The sequence below is a fragment of the Lepeophtheirus salmonis genome, chromosome 5 (genome assembly GCF_016086655.4).
Source record: "Lepeophtheirus salmonis chromosome 5, UVic_Lsal_1.4, whole genome shotgun sequence".
In the NCBI taxonomy this organism is placed as follows: domain Eukaryota; kingdom Metazoa; phylum Arthropoda; class Copepoda; order Siphonostomatoida; family Caligidae; genus Lepeophtheirus; species Lepeophtheirus salmonis.
Genome location: NC_052135.2, coordinates 45981583 through 46001225, shown reverse-complemented (window position 1 = coordinate 46001225; position 19643 = coordinate 45981583). Strand labels below are relative to the sequence as shown.

Below are 19643 nucleotides of genomic sequence, written 5' to 3'. Positions count from 1 at the left end.
TGCATGAGTACTTTAAATGTATCAGTCGATCTAATTTTACCCCAGGACCAAAGCTAAAACCAAATGGTGAAACGACAAAAATATCATCAATTTTTATCCAAATGTAATTGCCTACAAGAATACTTATTTGCCCACTAGAGGCGCTGAAGGTATCATACATTATCCTATAACAAACTACATAATTCCATAAATTACTCTATATCTAACTGCGTAACCTTCATGAATTCACTCTTTTATTTTAATTACACATGTTAAATTCTGTAAGTAACGTCATTTGTACTGATATTTCAGAGACACATCTTGCTGATTTTCACCTTTCTCATTACACATAAGAAATAGTCTCATTATTGAGAAGAAAAATTGGCTAACTACTTGTTAATTTCGAGTTTTTTTTTCTTTTTCTTGAAAGAAAAGAAGAAGTTTGGTATGACTTTTAGAAAAATTGTGGATTTTTTTTTACTTATAAGCAAACCCAACAAAGTTGTCAATGTTTTGGTGATACCTTTCTGTACTTTAAAAAGAAAGAAGGCTAAACTAATGTTGTAAATATGCCAGTTTTTGGAGGAGAGTAGCTCAACTATCATAACGTCTTTAAGCAGCAATGCCATGAAGGAAATAAACAGAAATCCAACTCCGTATCTAGTAGTGATACAGGCAGGAATGACTAAAATATCGATCCTCAATCCTACTTCGAGTCCAACAAGGACTTACACTTATATCTCTGCAACAAATTCAAAGCCTTACTCGCTGTCTTTCATGCTTTGATGTTCTCTCTTCAAGAATAATGATATGAGCTTTGAAAATAAGAGACACTGTTCAGTTTCCAACTACAAAAATGTTTTGCGCACGTCCGAAGTCATATTTTTTTCGTAACTATGTATATTTATAGATTTAAATAGAATTCTTAATCTATATATTAATCGGTAGATTTATATCACCGAAATTTGATATCAGCAATGAATCATAATACTACGTCTCTCCTACATAAATACGTTAAATTTATTGTTTTATAATTAGGCCAAAGTGGAAGCTTTTTAAATAAGTAATTACACGTACAGTGTATACATGTATATTTTAGGATGTTATACCCTATTGAAAAGAAATGTAAACCTCATAATTGATGTTTTTAAAATAGTTAAATAAAAACGTTTTATCTTTGTATATAATATTATGTTGACCAAATGCTACATGAGTTATGAGTGAATTCAATTCCTTTTTTGAACATTCCAATTGAGTTATCCACAAAAGTGTTTGTATGAGAATGAGTCAAGTGGTGATGTCATTTAATTTAAATCAATTGACATATTTACATCTCCATACGGCCTATATTTTATGTAAGTATGTACATAAGTATTCATCGTAGAATTCAAAGCCTTTTCTATGTGACGTACTTTGATCATCTAGAAGTGATGAGTAGGGTAAAATGGGATAATCATCATGTTTTAAAGCTGACAAGATTCAATTAGGTATGTTATGTATGTATAATATATACATCGAACCTATTTCTTGTTAAATGAAATAGACTTTGTCATAAACGCTCTACATTAATAGTGCAGTTAACTTATCAGCTATCATTATCTAAGACTCATCATTTGGGTTGTAAATTGTAAGTATTTTTGGCACATAAAAAAAGAAATAGAAAATTGACATAGTAATTATGACATTTTTAGAGGAAAAATGTTAGTTAGTTCTGATAACTAATCGTTCAATTAGCTCTGGAATGAATGAATTAAACACAATTCCCACTCCGTATCAAGTAAAGACATATGTAGGAATTACTCCGTTTTCGATCCCTAATTCTACTTTGATCCTAACAAGGGCTTACACTTATAACTCATCAGTGTTACTCTCCGTCATTCATGAGCATACAGACTCGTGATTACAACGTATATTTAGCTTTTCTTTCCTCAAGAATAAATGAATAATGATAATAAATTTTAAAAATGAATACAAAAACATTGTTAAGGTTGCCAACAACAACAAAACTCGCACGTTAAAAAATACTTAGGACTGACAACTCAAGGAATGCTAGAGTTAATGGAAGGTGCATTTCTTTCCGGGCGCGCTTTTTTTATCTCAAACGTACGGCTAAATAAATAAATAGGATATATAAAGATTATCCCAGAATTCAAAAATCATTCATTTATATTCTATAGGTGTATGTATACACATATTCTAAGTAAAATATTAAAAATACAGTTTAATCGTACACATTGAGTGATTTTTTGATAATAAAAAAAAATATAAAACAAACTGAATGTATTAGTCATTTACAATTTATTTTTTTCATCTTTTTTGAGGAACTTGATTTGAAATTGTTTTTCCGTCTTTTACCGCTATAAATTTTGCTGTTACAATCAGAAACAAAATTTTTGCAAACAAATGAAAAATATTGAGTATACATTTACATGGTATGTATACAATGGTGTGATTTTGGCAGCAATATACTTCATTAAGGCAGATCATATATTGAAAAGAAAAAAACAGTCATTTTGGGCTCTGATAAATACTATCTTTGGATTATACATTGACAGTAAAGAACTGATTATTTCTTCGGCATTAAAACTAAACTTAATAATCAATATATATGGCTACATAAAAGTAATATAACATCACTTGGTTTTTTAAGACCTCCTCTGTTTATGCTATTAAAAAAAACTTCTCTGTTTCTTCCACATCTGCTCCATCAGTACACAACTGGAGATTAATTTCTCCTGATGTGGATAAAAACTTTGCACAACAGTTTCTTTTTAGTGATTTAATCAGGAAATGAGTAGAATATCCACTTGAATAATATATGAGACCTTCAATTCCCGAAAGAAATTGAAGATCCAAGAAGAAATCGGAAGGAATTAGAGATAAAATTTTGTTTACGTCTTGAAATCTTAATCCTTTTTTATCTTCACCTCAAAAAATGTCTTTGAGATTGCCTAAGGACTTTATTTTGGTCTTCAAAAGTAAAGACAAACGTATCTTTTTCTCCACTTCAAGGATTGCCTTGTACTTATATAATAATTTCCTCCTCCGAGTTGCCGATACCGTCCGAACATTTTCTCTATTGGATTAGAGTTAATTTTTTGTAAAATACTGTATTGAACTCATTTAATATCAAGTAAATATTTGCATAGCTCATTTAAACCAATTGCTGTATGGTATGCAGCCGTAAAAGTCTTTCTTCAAAGCCTTCCTTTTTGTTCATATCTTTCCACTTTCCCAACCATGAGGAAAACGATGTTCAAAAATTATTTGGTATCTATAATCGTAGGCTGTGCTATTTACGTTTTAATTAATATCAATATATACACTTCAAACACTTAGAACAGACTGACTCTTTATTTCATGTATTAATACATATTTACACATACTTCCTATTTACACATTGACAAGACCATTTTCAGTACATAAATCATTTAATATCTTGGAAAATGGTTGTACTGAGTCGTTTATACAATTGTCTTCAACTGCATTGACTAAATCTTTATATGTTTGATCTTTCATTGCCTCTTTTCTAATATATTCTATTAATGGATCAACGAATCTTTCTTCATCTTTAAATGAGTAGCTCTAATAACAGCAACTCTAATAACCTGTCTTCTGTGATATTCAACATCTCTATCCAACTCTTCATGTTCCTCGGGATGAGACACTGGTGATCTCGATAATACATCTGGTACTATATGATATTTTCCCTTTATCCATTTCGTTTCAAATTGATACATTGATATTTTTAATTTAAATCCAATTAGTATAGCATTGTCTAACTTATCTATGGTGTAATTAATAAGAATAGGATCAAGTGGTTTATGATCCGTAATTACACAAAATGTAGGTCAGCCTGCTAGATATATGTGACATTTCTTTACGCACTACACCCAAAAGTTATTATTCTATCATGGAGTATCTTGTTTCAGCACTTGATAAAAATTGAGAGCCACATTGAATTAATTTCCATTCTTCTTTGTGCTTCTGACATAACACATATCCTAATCCATTTATTCTCGATGCATCAGTTTCAAGTTTGGTTTCTAATCTTGGATCGAATGGTGCTAAGGTTGGTGGTGAAGTTAAAACTTCTTTAATTTCCTTCATTGATAAAGAATGATTTTTGGTCCACACATTCTCTACTTTCCCAAAAAACTTCTCAATTTCTTTCTAGATGATGGCTCTGCAAAATCTTTAATAGCATTCAATTTATTTGGATCCGCTTCAATACTCTTCTTAAATAAAATATAACAACAATATTTTAATTTAAGTAGTACAAATACAACTTTAGATGTATTTAATGTTATTTTGTTTTCTCTACATCTTTGTAGGATTCTACAGACATTCTGAATATGGTCTTCGAAATTGTGTGATACAGTAAGAATGTCATCTACGACTTTGTAAGTTATTAATAAACCTTCCAATGCCTCATCTCCACGAAGACAATATGAGTCCCCCGTTCATATGAATCCCATCGGAGCTCTATTAAAAAAATATCTCCCCAAGGAGTCATAAAACACGTCATTCCTCTTAATTTTTCTTCCATTTCCATCTACCAATATCCTTGTTTTGCATCCAATGTTGTAAAAAACACAATGTTTGTTGGAATACTTGATATTATGTCCCGAGGTGTTCTCATGGGATGGATTGGCCTCTTAACTTAGTCATTCAATTTCTTAAGATCCACTCATATTTTCCCTTTTCTTCTAGATTTGGGTACAACTGCTAATGGATTTCACCAATCTACTCCTTTATCACCGACTTTACTTATTATTTCATTCTTTCCATTTTGTTAATTTCTTTCTTCACTTCTTCTCTATAGGTAAATGCTATGTTTCTTGCAGTATGAAGTGCGTGTGGTTGATAATCTTCTTTAAGACTTATCTTCATTGGTTGCCCCTCCATAATTTTCAAGGAACACCCGAAAGAGTAGAAAATGAAAAAAATATAGCAAAATCTTCCTCATAAACGTCGTAGATTTTTTGAGGAAGGCAATATCTGTTAATATTTTTTCTTATATCCTCCAAGGTATATGACCTCTTTTCATGAATGAAGTATTTTTTTGCTGCAGCTGTTGGTTTTCTTGCTCAACTCTAAAATTTATACAATAAAATAATTTCAATATAAAAACAAGGAAAATATTTAATGTTAAAACACCAAAAACTATTAAAAGTCTTAGAATTACCTATTGTCTACGGTAATTACTGTTGTGTATCTCGGACGAGGAGGTAAACCTGATAAGTAAGCTGGAACACCAGGAAATATCGTCGGCACTGCATTTGGATTTAATTTAGCTGGTCTCATTCCTTTAGATGTATTGTTTTTAATTGAGTAACATTCTTGTCATTCCTCTCCATGGACTCATGGAAATGACGACTACAAACACGAGAATACTTAGTACGAACAAAACCTTCCTTGCATATGACCTTTATTCACTTTTTCCGAGGTCATTATTCTCAGGAAATGAGTAGAAATGAACTTTAGGATTGGGGATACAAGAATGGGGTCCATTTTGACTACTTTTAACTCACGGTAGTCACTTCTACAGCCAAGGCAGCAACAGGTTAACATATTATCTGTAAGAAGTATTGAATAATGATTATCAGGAGCTTGGAAGTACTCCGATAGTTAATCAGACATAGCCTCATGAATTATTGGAACCGTAGAATTCACTCTGTTGTAACTTATTCAATTAATTAACACAAACAGGGAACTTATAACAAAACACTTACTCCTTCACAAACAAGAAAATAAACAAACCTAAAGGAAATATTAGCCCGTAAGTGCACCAAAAATAAACACATTCCATGTACCCTAGTATTCCTTGTGTAGCTCTACTCATCATTGTATGGTGCATGTATACACAGAATGGGGATTTTAAATATGGAACAAGTTTAGTGCTCAGTATCTTCGTAACCCTGAGATCTATGTTTATGAAAGTATACTCATCAGATTTAGCTGACAATACCTTTATAAGTAAGGATACAAAATCCTTGATGTGTTGAGGAACTTGGACTTCAGAGTTTAATTATAAAAAATATATTTTTACATTAATTATATATGATAATGAAGTTTGCAATGTATACGGTGGAGATACTTTTTTATCTGGGGTTCCAGCGATTCCCCCTCTCAATTCTGCACTCTACTGTGAACAACTTGACCGTTTAAATCTGGCAGTCGAAAAGAAGTGGCCAAAATTGGTGAATAGGAGACAATAAGATATATCGAAACAACACCAGGCCACTCACTCTTTGATGACGCAACAAGAAGCTCGGTGAGTTTGGATGGGAAGTTCTTATGTGTCCACCTTACATCCCAGACCTGGTACCATTTGAATAACACCTGTTTCTTTCTATAGCCAACGCTTGGGAGTACAAATTTACCCTCAATTGAAGCCTTTGAAAATTGTTTGTCCGAGTTTTTTGCCAATAGGGATAAGGGCTTCTATGAGAAGGGCAATATGAAGTTAAAATCTTGTTGGCAACAAGTCATCGAAAACCCTATATCTTTTTTTCACTTATACTTTTCTTTTCTATGATGCTGTGTTCAACACTCGATCAGGTATTAAATATAACACGTCGCTATGTTTATGGTATCACGCAGCCTTCTATACCAAATGAAAAAAGAAAAAAGGCTTAAATCAGTCAATTCTTCTGAAATATGGAGTTAGTATTCAATAATTGTTGCAAAATGTTCAGAGCTAATCAAAAGCTAATTCTAATTCAAACAATTAAAGTTCAAAATACTAATAAAGGGAAAAGAAGCAAAAATATTGACAGCTGACAACAAAATAGACTGTATACTTTTGTGTTAATGATAAAAACATGTCTTTAAATGTATTAACAAAAAGAAAAAAGAAAATTACAAAGAAAGTCGCGGCAATTGGCAAGGTATTTCTTCCCTTTTACTCCTTATTAATGTCCTGGTTAAATTCAAGTATACTTTTAATCTGTGTTCCATCCGTGCCAAGAGAATTTACCTAAATTTTTGCCTTATGTGCTTTTACCATTATTTCCATCCTATTCATTGCCCTAAGTCTCACTCCCACTTACTCCTCATACTCTAAAAAAATTCCATCCCTTCTTATAATAGATTATTTCCTGGTTATGAGATTTCAATAATAAGAATATTCAATCAATGAAAATGGGAATGTATTTATTTTCGACCAGCATCGATAATCAAACCCCTTAATGGTCGAATTATGGTTAGTGTATATACATATAAATACTATCATTCTTTGTAAAAGTTTTACATTTAAGTTAAACATATTAAAATATAACAAAACTGTGATAGTGCAAAGAAAAAACTAAACAAAATCATCCCAAAATGTAAATAATCATTGATTACTTACATTGTTAAGTAATCTATGAAATAATATATATGTAAAACAAAAAAAGTATTAGTTAAAATCGGTTGAGGTCAGCCTCACTTCCCTGGTGAAATCATAGCGGTACATAATTCCAAATACTAGCCGATCAATAATAAAAACTATGCTTAAAAATGTATATATTTGGTTTTCAGACGTAGATGGTGTTGTTATGAGAGTGACTCGTTTCGCGGAAGAGGTAGTCTTTGTTTAGTATTCAGGCTGAGGGACATAGGTTTATCTTTATATGTAAAATCCGGTGGACCGTAATAACATCCTTAATGACACCTCTATGATACTGAGTGATGAGCCCAAGTCTCTTGATTTTCCATAGATAGTTTTTTTAAATCTCCCAATGAAGGAAAAAACGATAAAAACCTATATTGCACCTTTTCCAAGTATTTACTCTGATAGTTTCCGGAAGGTTCCTAGATCTCATATCCGTACATTAAGATCTTGGAGGACAAAAAGTTTAGAAAGTTTCCCCCTGAACGAAGGGTACTAGTCATGAAACTTCTTTTAATGATTCTCAAGTTTCAATTGGCCTTCCTTATAATGTAGTGTATAAACTTCTTAAATCTCATATCACGTGAAACTTAAATTTATATGTCTAAATAATCATATACTACCTTGTTAAGACTGGGGTGGATTAACTCTTTTTTTGGAGAAGGGAAACAGTACACATTTATTGACATTGATATGCATTCTCCAAGTAACAATCTAGTTATAAAAAAACAATGGTGTAAGCATCACCGACAGAGTTTAAATCAAACTAGATTTTCTAATAAAAAAATAGGGATTTATTCTCATAGTTTCAATACAATAATTAAACTGCTGTTGTTGGTAGATTTATTCCAAAGTAGGTCTATTGTTGATCCTTCATTTGTGCTTCCTTGCATCTCAAGGCATAATTATTGAGTTGATTAAATGTATGAATCAACTTTACAATTTCATCGATTAAATACATCTAATATTGAAATATTATAAATAGGGAAGCCAGAAATTGATCTTTTACAAGTAGGATTTACTTCATAAGATGAATCCTCCCTACTCAGTATTATATATATTCATGATTATTACTAATGGTGATGATTCTATTTGAAAATTGAACTACTTATATTAAATAATAGAAATTGTTTTATTTGTCTTTTAGCCGAACTTTGTAAATAACATTTATTGATGAGGATTGAGGGACTTCCTGAGAGTATCAATAACATATCAAATATACAATAATTTATTTACAAAATATAATAATTATATGTTTGTAATTTGTTTAATAATAACCCCTCTTATTATTTAACAAAAAAAAATGAAATATGCTTACAGTGTATGTAAGATAATAAAGTCTTATCAGTAGTAGAGAATTTTAGGCCTTATATAAGTATATAGAGATAAGCTGGTGTAATAGTTTCAAGACAAAAAATTAAAATAAATTAAACAGTTTAGTTTGTATTCTACTATGAATCTTAGCTTAATGAACATGTACAGTAAATCATTTTCAAATTAATCAAATTTATATTAATTCTCCTTCATTTTATTCTATTTCAGACCGAGACTCTTAATCACTTGACAATGAGGTTTGTCGCATCATTGATTTCGTTAAACATTGTGTGCTACTTGATTTCATCATGCAATGGACTAGAAGTCTCTGGAAATGAAACTGAATACTTGAATGGCTCCTCATTCCATCATAGTAATGAAAGTGGGCATGAAGGAGGAAGCCATGGCGTGGCTCTAGCCTCTTGGCGTTGGGATGAATACGCCGCGACTATTCTCTTTACTTTAATGATCATCCTTGCAGCTGCATTTAAAATTGCTTTTCACCACATACCCGTCATACCAAACTATGTTCCGGAGTCCTGTGTTCTCATCATCTTGGGGTGCCTTGCTGGAGGAATTATCAACAGTGGATCTATATTTACTGAAGCACATCCCTTTCCTAAGTTCACGAGCAATCTTTTTTTCAATGTTCTTCTACCTCCTGTGATACTGGACTCTGCGTTCTCTCTCTACGACAGGGATTTCATTTCTAACTTGGGCCCTGTTCTACTTTTTGCAATCATTGGAACATTGGTTAATATTTTTGTGATTGGTTTTATTCTTAGTGCTCTTTTTGTTGGAGGATTGATGGGGGATGCAACGTTTCTTTCACCATTCGAATGTCTCATTTTTTCTTCTTTAATAGCTGCAGTGGATCCTGTGGCAGTTTTGGCAATTTTTGAAGAAATTGGAGTAAACATGAGTCTTTATTTCCTTGTTTTTGGCGAATCATTACTCAATGACGGTGTGACTGTCGTAATATATAATACAATGAAAGCCTTGGACGAACAACAAGGCAACATTGCAGTCCAGGACTATATCATTGCAGTAATGAGCTTCTTCTTCGTAGCTGGAGGTGGCTTCATTATTGGTGTTATATTTGGAATGCTTTCTGCATTTATGCTCAAATTTACACAGCATTCAAGGGTTATTGAACCCATTGTCATAATTTCAAATGCTTATTTCTCTTTCGTTATAGCTGAAACCATACATTGGTCTGGAATCATTGCATTGATTGGCTGTGGAATAGTTCAAAAAAGATATGCATTTCCTAATTCTTCAACAAAAACTAGAACTACAGTCAAATATGGAATTCAAACATTAAGCTCTGTCTCTGATGCCATCATTTTTCTCTTTTTGGGCACTGTTGTAATTAGCAAACAACATGACTTTCAATGGCAATTTGTACTTTGGACTCTTTTTCTCTGTTTGGGAATTCGATTCATAGCTGTTTTCATTTTATCAGGGATCCTTAATCGTACTAAAGTCAAGCCCATATCTTTAAAAGAACAATTCATCATGGCATATGGTGGTCTTCGAGGAGCTGTTGGGTTCTCTCTTGCAGCTCTCATTTCTGATAATAAAAAAATACAAAGACATGGTTGTTACGACAACAATTATTGTTATATTCTTCACAGTTTTTGTACAAGGAAGTACTATCAAGCTTTTTGTTAATAAACTTCATATTCAAAAGAAAGCAAAAAAAAGACCGCTCTGTAGGGAAGTTTGTTAATTTCAAGTTAATTGATCAAGTCATGGCGGGTGTTGAGGCTATAACTGGACATGTGTCAAAATATACGATCATGAAAACGCTTGAACAATTTGATACAAATTACGTCAAAAAAATATTAATTAACAAAGGATCTCTTGATGTAATGGAGCGTAAACTACAAGCAGCTACAATGGATGAGCATTATGCCCGTCTCTATGGCCCAGCAGTTTTAGTCTCTGAATCAAAACTTGGTACAATTTGTAAAGATCAGACCTATAGAGAGACAATTGAATCCTCGTCCAATGATTCTTTTGATCCTGAAAGAGCCGAGAAGCCCTGCGATCAAGACGAATTCAACAAAGCCTTTAATAGCACTCCCTTCCAACTCTATAAGCGAAGGTTTAATCGAAAGGGGGATTCCTCTGATGATCTTATAAAGCAGTTGGATAATAATAAACGAACGGCATCTTTGATTGGAAGTAGAATTGTAGACGATGAAAAACGAAAAATTATTCTAAATAGAAGCGTAAGTGCGGACTTAGACAAGACTGTATTCAATAAAAAAATAGCTGCGAGAATGCGCTGGGGTGATGCAGGCTCTAAGTTTGCTTCAATGGCGTTGATAAAAAGGGAATATGACCATGCCAAAACGAAATTTAAAAATGAAACGAACAATGATTAACTAATTAATTAAACATACTCATATTATGACTCTGATATATTTTTGTATCCATAACATATCAACATGCCATTTACATAATATGTACCATAAATATATAAATTTGTAGATCTCATTTCATGTTTCTTTTTTAGAGTAAAGGCAAGGTTAATAAAAATACAATGTTGTACATGTACGACTGATGTTTGACTTCCACCACGCTTTTTAATATTGACGTTATAGTGTATAAGTGGTTGCGTGTTTTGTCAAAATCTGTCTGTCTTGTCCTGCAGTCGGTACGATATATCAAATTGAAAATTCTAGCAATCCCGATTACATGATGGTCTAACCTTGTATTTCAATAACCTTGAGTAAATGTATTTCATACAACAGAGCAGGGGTTCTTACCCTTTTTTCTCCAATTCTCTGCTTTTTAGTGAGCTAATTCTCCATTTCCAACCACAGCATCGGAAGTTGACAAATTAAATTTTAATTTATGTAGTGTTTACTAAGTAAAATTATGCTCTGTTTTTTTGTGCTTTTTTTGTACGGCCCTTAATTTTTATTTGCATATATTATATTTTTAACAAATAGTTATTTATCACATGGAAATCAAATGCATGTGAAAAGATTTTTTTCTCTCAATTTATTTGGACATAAAAAGACATACAAAAATGCAACACAAGACACATACAGGTTTATGAAACTTTTGTATTTGGTTTGTCTTAACGAGTGCATCAAGGTTCGGATCCTCTTATGAAATGGCGCAGCTCAAATCAAATTCAAGGTCAATCAGACGATTTTGTGATTTTATTTTGATCTCAACCATCCTTGAAAACACTGACTCGTTTATTGTACGTGGAGGGAAATGCCAGCAGTAGTATTGACCCCTCCACAGCAACGCGAGAATACAAACCATGGATAGTGGCCTAGAATGTTTTCAGGCGTTTCTCTACAAAAACATCTTTTGCTGTAGAGTCAAACACTAAGTCGAGTAACTGGTATTCGATGACTTTTGCTTCCTTCAGGAAGTTGTAAACTCAAAATCGGAAGGGATCCTTCGTGAACTCCATCATTTGGTTGTCACTTTTCAAGTCTGGGAAATAGTACATGCCGAGCAGCCTGTTGAGGTTGATGATTGTTTTGTTCTTGAGAACGTCTCTGACGCCACCAACAATTTCGATGATTCGCACTAACATTGGAAAATCCGTTGTGCTACTGCCATTGTCAATCTTGCCTCGCTATTTCCCGTGCATTCACAAATCTTAACCCTTAACATACAATATCATCACAGCACATTAAATAAAATAACAATAGGAATTTATACACGTAAGAGTAATAATTACTTTATCACAGGAGCTCTGTTGCCTGTGTCTTACACCAAGGAAAGAGGCCGCAGGAGTGTGTTTGTGAGGAGCCGCAGTTGATATTTCTAACCAAACAGTCTTGGTCACTTTTACCCAAATACGACATAGAGTACCTCACTTTTTTTATAATTATTATTCAAACAGTCTGTAAATGCTTGTGATTTGAAATTTGATTAAAAAATTTGAAAAAATGGTTGAAATAGAAATTGGGGAAATTTTGAAGTAATAGTTCTTCTGTACGATTGGTCATTCCCCACTTGGCAGCTCTGCCATTGCCCACCAGTGAGGAATTCTCCACAGGTTAAGAACCTCTGCAATAGAGGGTTTTTATATTAAGTCATAAATTACATCATAGTTTAAGGTGATGCCATCTTTGGGACTCAAAGCTGATATTTACATAATACATAAAAATGACAAATTTTCAATAACTTTGATGAAATGGCTTTAAAAAGAAAAAAAAACTTAAAACCTGAATTAAATAATATTTGATGGTAATGGTAAACAGTGATATTTGATTTACATTCAAATTAAATCAAAGTAATACGTACTGTAAATCCATTTGAAATGACAAGATTTGTATAATCTTTTTTTTTTTTTTTTGGGGGTCTGGGGATCGATTGGGGTTGAGAAAAGTAGGATAACCGTAGAAAAATAAGTAATTCTTTCGTTTTGATTCTCAATGTATTGTCGATCCTATATAAATAACATCGTATTACGATGTAATTCTATATTTCAATAGATATAAGTCCTTTTATTTGTGGATCCAATTTTGACGTCAAAATACACAGAAATAATTCACTATTTTGCTTGATATTAATGGAAAAGGAGCTTTTATTCTAAGAAGACTTGGTTGTTTAGGCCCTTTAAATGGCCAACATAAATAGTGCTGACGTCACATCAAAAGATTCTATCTGATTTTACTGAAGTAAAGTGAATGTCTACTAATTACGCAGTTGAGGAGTAAAAGTGATGTATTTATCTTGCAAGGTAACAATAACGATGATTGCGTAAAAACAGATCAAAGAATAATTTCTTGAGGCAAAGGTGATGGTTATACTTTATCTATTTAATTGTTGATTTCACAATTGTGTTGTATATATATTACATTAGATAAAAAGACAGTGTTGCAATCCTTTTGTGAAGTGTTACAGTCACATGCGCCGGAAAGTATTTGCAAGTGTGGTTGAGGAGCGGAGCAAATTAAATAAATTGACATCATGATTTTTTTAGGGGCGGAGATGTCAGGCTTTCCTGACAATTTCGACAGAATGCTTCTGGTTTTTATAGATAGCAAATTTAATTTTTTTAGAGTTCAAATTTTTGACAGAAGACTAAATTTGAATGAATAACCGTTTTTTTTTCAATTGAATTTGCTTTTTCTCCAAAATTATTAGATTTAAAATTTATTATACAAGAGGAAATTTTTATCGATAAAATTTCTGCAATAGTAGTCCCTATGGTTCCAGTGCTACTGGTTCTAGAAAAACTTCAAAAAAATAATATTTTACCCAAAAAGATAGTGTTAAATAATGATGATAATAAAAGTTTCTCAATAGAAGGGGGAGCTACAGCCCATCCAGCCACCCCAATCTAGACGGTCCTGTGTTCCTTTTATTATAATAAATAGGTGGTTTGTTAACGACAAAATGCAGAATTAGATGAATAACATAATTAAATCCCAAATGAACGGGGGGAGGGGGTCGTTATTATAACATCCAGGAGTCCCAAAATGCCCTGACTGTTGCAATCCACACGACTAGTTCCCTAAAAATCCTTAGCTCTTTGTGCCATTTTTATAACAAAAAAGTTATCTATTTTAATTTAGAGGTCCACGCTACGAACCGTCATTCCATGCATGCTACACAACCAACCATACTTGTTTTTTTCAAGTAAATATAACAAAGTTGAATGGTTGAAAAACTTAAAAGGCCTTAAAAACAACTAACAGGAGGGTTTAACATAATTAATTTAAATATTTGAATTAAAAATGTCAAGCAGTATGGAGTACAAGGAGGTATGTTTTAAGGCAATATACTTGGGCAGAAAAACGCCTTACAATTTTTAACTAATAAGTAAGAAAAGCCTTCACAAAATAAACTTTGGGAGGAAAAAAGAGAATAGTTTAATAATAGAGTGAATAAATCCCATTTCTATTAATGATAAATAGCTACATTAAATTTAATTTAGATGGGCTGCACGTCTATCTTATTAAGAAAAGAATAGAAATTAATTTATATATCATTTGAATTATTTAAGACTAAATTTAATTATTATTTGTAAGACTAAATTAGATTAAAAGATGTAGAGAGGGGTTACACACAAACGCAATACATAGTTGAATAAAGTAACATTAAGCAAAAAAAGTGATAAAACTGTTACCTTAGACAACGCACATTTGATATAAAACAAAATGATGTGAAATAGGGTAATAGAAAAACTTTTTTCTTAATATAAATAAATACATATAAAGGACAAATTAATCGACAAAGAGTAGATCCAATATCAACAATTAACCATTTTGGTTCTATTAAAGGTTGTAAACATGGGAGAATTGATTTTGAATCATGGTAAAATAAATTAGTGAATGATTTGAATGTATGTATCCCTATATTCCACATACAGTACTTTTTGAAATCCAATCATTAAGACGATCCGAGTAGTTGTTTTCATACGCTCTGGGGAGTAGAAAATGGATAACAACAATTAAAATGAGTAATTTAATCAAAATTATGCCCATGCATATTGAGACATAATTGAGTTTTATTCCCGAATGGCATTCTGTGCATGAGGTAGTTATAAGGACCCGGGGTGTTTAAACTAATCCATTCAGTAAACTGAGGTTGCTCGATAACATTTGAAATTTTTATCTCAATGCCCTTAGTAAATTCTTTAACTGAGGGTCGAATTTGATCTAACGGTGGATCACTCGGGTTCGATTATGGTATTTGGTGATGAGGCTCACTATCTGATTCTTTACTTGGTGTCCTTTGATATGACCGTGATGTGTTTGTATGTATTGAAAGAGATATGACAGTACGCACATTCCAAGCTGAAGCGGCCATTACTGTCATCGTCTTCAGAAAGGAACTCTTCGTATACCCTGGCTCTAGATTTTAGGGCCAATTGAAAGCTTATATATAGCGAACACAATTTTATGTGTTCCTTATATTTCGAGATGCTTGAAAATTGCTTCCCACATGGTCCACAATCATAACACACTTCATCAGAATCAATACAATTTAAAGATATCAGAGGTGGATTTTTTAATAGTATTTCAAAATGAGATGGTATTTATAGCTTCATATTTTCCTAATTTTAAAAAATATTTTTTTTGGAAAAATTGCCTCCAATTCAAACAAATTTAGTTTTATTTATTTATTTCAAATAAAATCAAAGATTTTTCATGTAATTATTGAAAAGAGGTTTTAGAGGTAACTAATTCTTCGGCCTTGTATTTATTTTCTTTTTCAAAAAAGAAAAAAGAAGATGGTAATCTATATAAATAAGGTAAACTTTGTCTGTCTGTAAAGTTTTTGTTTTTTTCTAAGTTTTTTTTGGTGGATGCATCATTTTTTGTTGTAATTGTTATTATTGTATTTAATTACATAATTTTTTTGGGAAACTTTAGACTTACTATATACAGATAATAGAAATTGCAAAAAGAAAAAAAATATGCGGTTGAAATGTATACGTAGGCATATAAGTGAGCCCATATTAGAGCTGTCTTATCTACTTGATCTTAGAAACAACAATGTAACAACGAGCTTGTTTAACAGTTACTCATTCTTTCATTTAAAAAAATAAAATAAAATATAAGTAAATATATTTGAGGTTGTAAATTCTAAGCATTTTTAGCGTGCGTATTTTGTTGTTGTTGTTGGAAACCTAGGCAATGTTTTATTTATTTTCTCAAGCTGTTATGAATATTTTTTCATTTTTATGGATAAAATATGTAGGAATAGAGTAACTACATGTGAGCATGCGCTGCGGCTTTGTTAGGGATTTTATCTTGTTTATTAATAAAGCAATTATTGAAGAAAAGTTTGTCTTTTCCGGACAATCCTGGGTACTACCACTACTTTAAAATTAAATTAAAAATATATTTTATAAAAAAAGGTCATTTTAAAATAAAAGCTCACAAAGTGCTATTCATTCTAAAAAAAGGAAATAAAATATTGGCAGCCAGTATTAGATAGTAACGCATTAGTCAGTAAAACTGCCTCTGTATAAAATACATCCCTTTTTTAAATGGTGCAATTTTGTCCTATTTGTTACATTTTGAGGTTCAACCCGAGTTACTTATTGTAAACAATTGTCTGAAAAAAACTGTAAGCAAAAAATAAGGAAATTCAACCGAGAAATAAGAGTGTCATAGCCAAAAACATGGAGCAACGCAGAACTACAATTCTTAAGCTATTCGTGTGTGGAGAACCACCATCAGAAATCTCTAAAGTGCAAGGTGATAACCGTTCTACTGTCTACTGAGTGACTGTGAGAAGCACAGCAAAAGCTTCCATAAGGTCCAGATCAAGGCCAAAGAGGCCGATTTTTTTTTGAGGTAGTTACAGGTACCATTGAGGGTAGAAGAGGGAATGTGACAGTCAATTGCATTGCTTGTGAATTTGACAGCAGACAGATCAAAATACGCTGCTTGGTGAAGCAAGACTTCAACCTTAATGATTATATAGAACTCTTCTTTAGGGCTTGAAGCCTTTGGATCGAGTAATGTCTGTGACCCGGTGCAAAATCCTCCTCAACAAGTTCCCTCAGTCTGACTGTTCCCCCTGGACTTTCGTATTTTTGGGGACCTAAAGTGGAAGCTTTTGGAAGTCTGATACACAGTAAAGGACCAAACAAAGGCTGATATCATCACTGCTTGAACCAACCTAGAGCCGGGATTTGTAAATTACTGCAGTGCAAAGTTCTTCAACAGGCTGGAACATATTATTAATCTAAAAGGCGGCTGTAGATGGAGGAGTCTGTACATTACTTTTCTAGTAAATAAATGTATTACTTTGCTAAAGAAATAATAAGTAATATAACGAAATTACTTTTTAATTGATCAATATGTAATAACTTATTATATATTATTTCATTGAATCTATCATTACTTAAGTTATTAATAAAACCTCTGAATCCGATCAGAATACTAGCAACAGAAAAGTCAAATACTATACGAATGTTATTTTGAGGGGTTATAGGTTTATTTTTGATATAATATGAAATTCTTGTGTTATTTTTTAATTAAAAAGCTTAACGTTAAAAAATCAAAGAGACTGCTACAATGTTTTATTAATTGTTCAGATATTAAATTATATACTTTCTTTTAATAATATAGTATAATAAATAGTTTTGGAAGTAATAATGAAGAATAAGCTTGGAATTTAAATTCAACGATAAGAAGGTAGAAATTGCTGCTTCATATTTACATACTTAGAGGATTCAGGACCAAAAATAGTCTATGACTTTAAAAAAAATGTTTATTCAGAACATATACGCTAGAAATGAGTTTTGAATGGTAGGATTGCATGTGTGTTAACTTAAAAATATTCACGGAATGATTATTCAATGTAAGAAACTAGCCAAATTGATTGTATCATTGTGAATCTCTCAAGGAGTTATACAAAAAAAGTAATATTATTACTTTTCATTCTAATTAATGTGTGATATAACTAAATTACTGTTCCACGTAGTAATTTGTAGTAAGTAATTTATTACTCAAGTATGGCATATAACGCAACACTGTACCTAACACATCAATCAAAAAGATTTATATATACGATAAAACAAAATAACATTATTATATCAATGTAATCTCTCATGTTACCTAAATATGGAGTTACATTCATGATTACTATCTCTTCAATTAATTATTTGGAGATGTATAACCATATATTGTTCATATTATAATTGTTGTTATAAAAGATATTCTGTATATCTGCACGGTTAGTTAGCCCAGGGTTTCATCTTTCTTGAAAGGTTTTTTTTTCAACATATTATTTTTTAATGATAATATGTTGATAACTAAGGATAATTATGTAATGAGTATCTTAGGGAATTAATATTACTTATTTTGGCTAATATATTTATTTTATCTCATCAGAAATATGATTGGTAAAAAAAGTTATTTGAGTTCCTTACGACATTCAATACACAATTGCTTGAATTCAATGTTCGCTTTCATTTCAATACTATCTACTAATAGGCAAATAGAAAAAAAAGGTCAAAAACAAAAGAGAAGCTGAAAAAAAGATTGCACATTCTATGAATAGAGTATGCCTTGGATCGTACCATCATTCTTTATTTTTCTCACATCTAAAAAGATGTATTTAAAGAACATACTTTTTGAAGCCAACCTAAAAAAAGTTTTTTTGTCCATATAGGTATTTTTGGGATCGTCTGATGATAATTTTATTACCATTATATAATGGGAAATGCGTTCTAACTTCCCATGGAATAATATATTATATACTAGTATATAATTTGTAGCTTGTTATAGAGTTGAAAAATCATTGTTTTTCCATCTTGTGGATAACTTTTCAGCATGTTACGTATAAAAAGTACGTAAAATGTTATATTTAATTCCCCTAAATAATCAAAAATATAGTTTTTGTTGTTGCTATGTTAGGAACCCTGTTTTGAGGCACAGTTTTATTACATAAAACAATATGAGAGTGATTTATAAAATAATGTATCTTCTTACTTACCTACACGAAAATTGTCCTTGTATTTTTGTTACAATGGGATTGAGCGTTATTTACTTAAATTATTTGTCAGTTGTTGCAATTGTTTAGGGCTGAAACAATTCATGAACCTAAAAAATTGTGTGTTGGAATCAATTTCAGATTATATTTTTCATATTAAATTCAACACAAGACTTAAGAATTGATTCCAGTGTCAGAAGAATAAAAACCATGAATAGTTAAAGTCAATTTTCCTATTTAACCATAACAATATATAGGACTGATAAGATTAATGAAAAATGGGTGAATCATAAATCTTTTTTTTAACTATAGTAAATAGTTTTTGATCAGAATCAAGTTATGATTCCAGACGTTACTAATATAAATACTTAATAATAATAAAAATAAAAATTTTTTAGAGACAGACAATAGCCTAGACCTTTTTCTAGGAATGCACATAATTTCACAGGGGTAAGTTACATCAAGTCTGGTAATTTTCCTTGTATTGTTTATTCTACATTATTATTTGACATATTTACGCTTTACAGCATGTATG

General features: G+C 31.5%; 1 protein-coding gene across 1 annotated transcript; it reads left to right on the top strand.

Annotated features, from left to right (window-relative positions):
• Positions 1-1313: 1313 nt before the first annotated feature.
• LOC121117321 (Na(+)/H(+) exchanger beta-like) lies at positions 1314-11253 on the top strand. Its single transcript, XM_071888719.1, is given in 3 exon segments — positions 1314-1334; positions 8897-10258; positions 10260-11253. Coding segments are annotated over 2 exon segments (1479 nt in total). The 5' UTR covers positions 1314-1334; positions 8897-8920; the 3' UTR covers positions 10401-11253.
• Positions 11254-19643: the final 8390 nt, after the last annotated feature.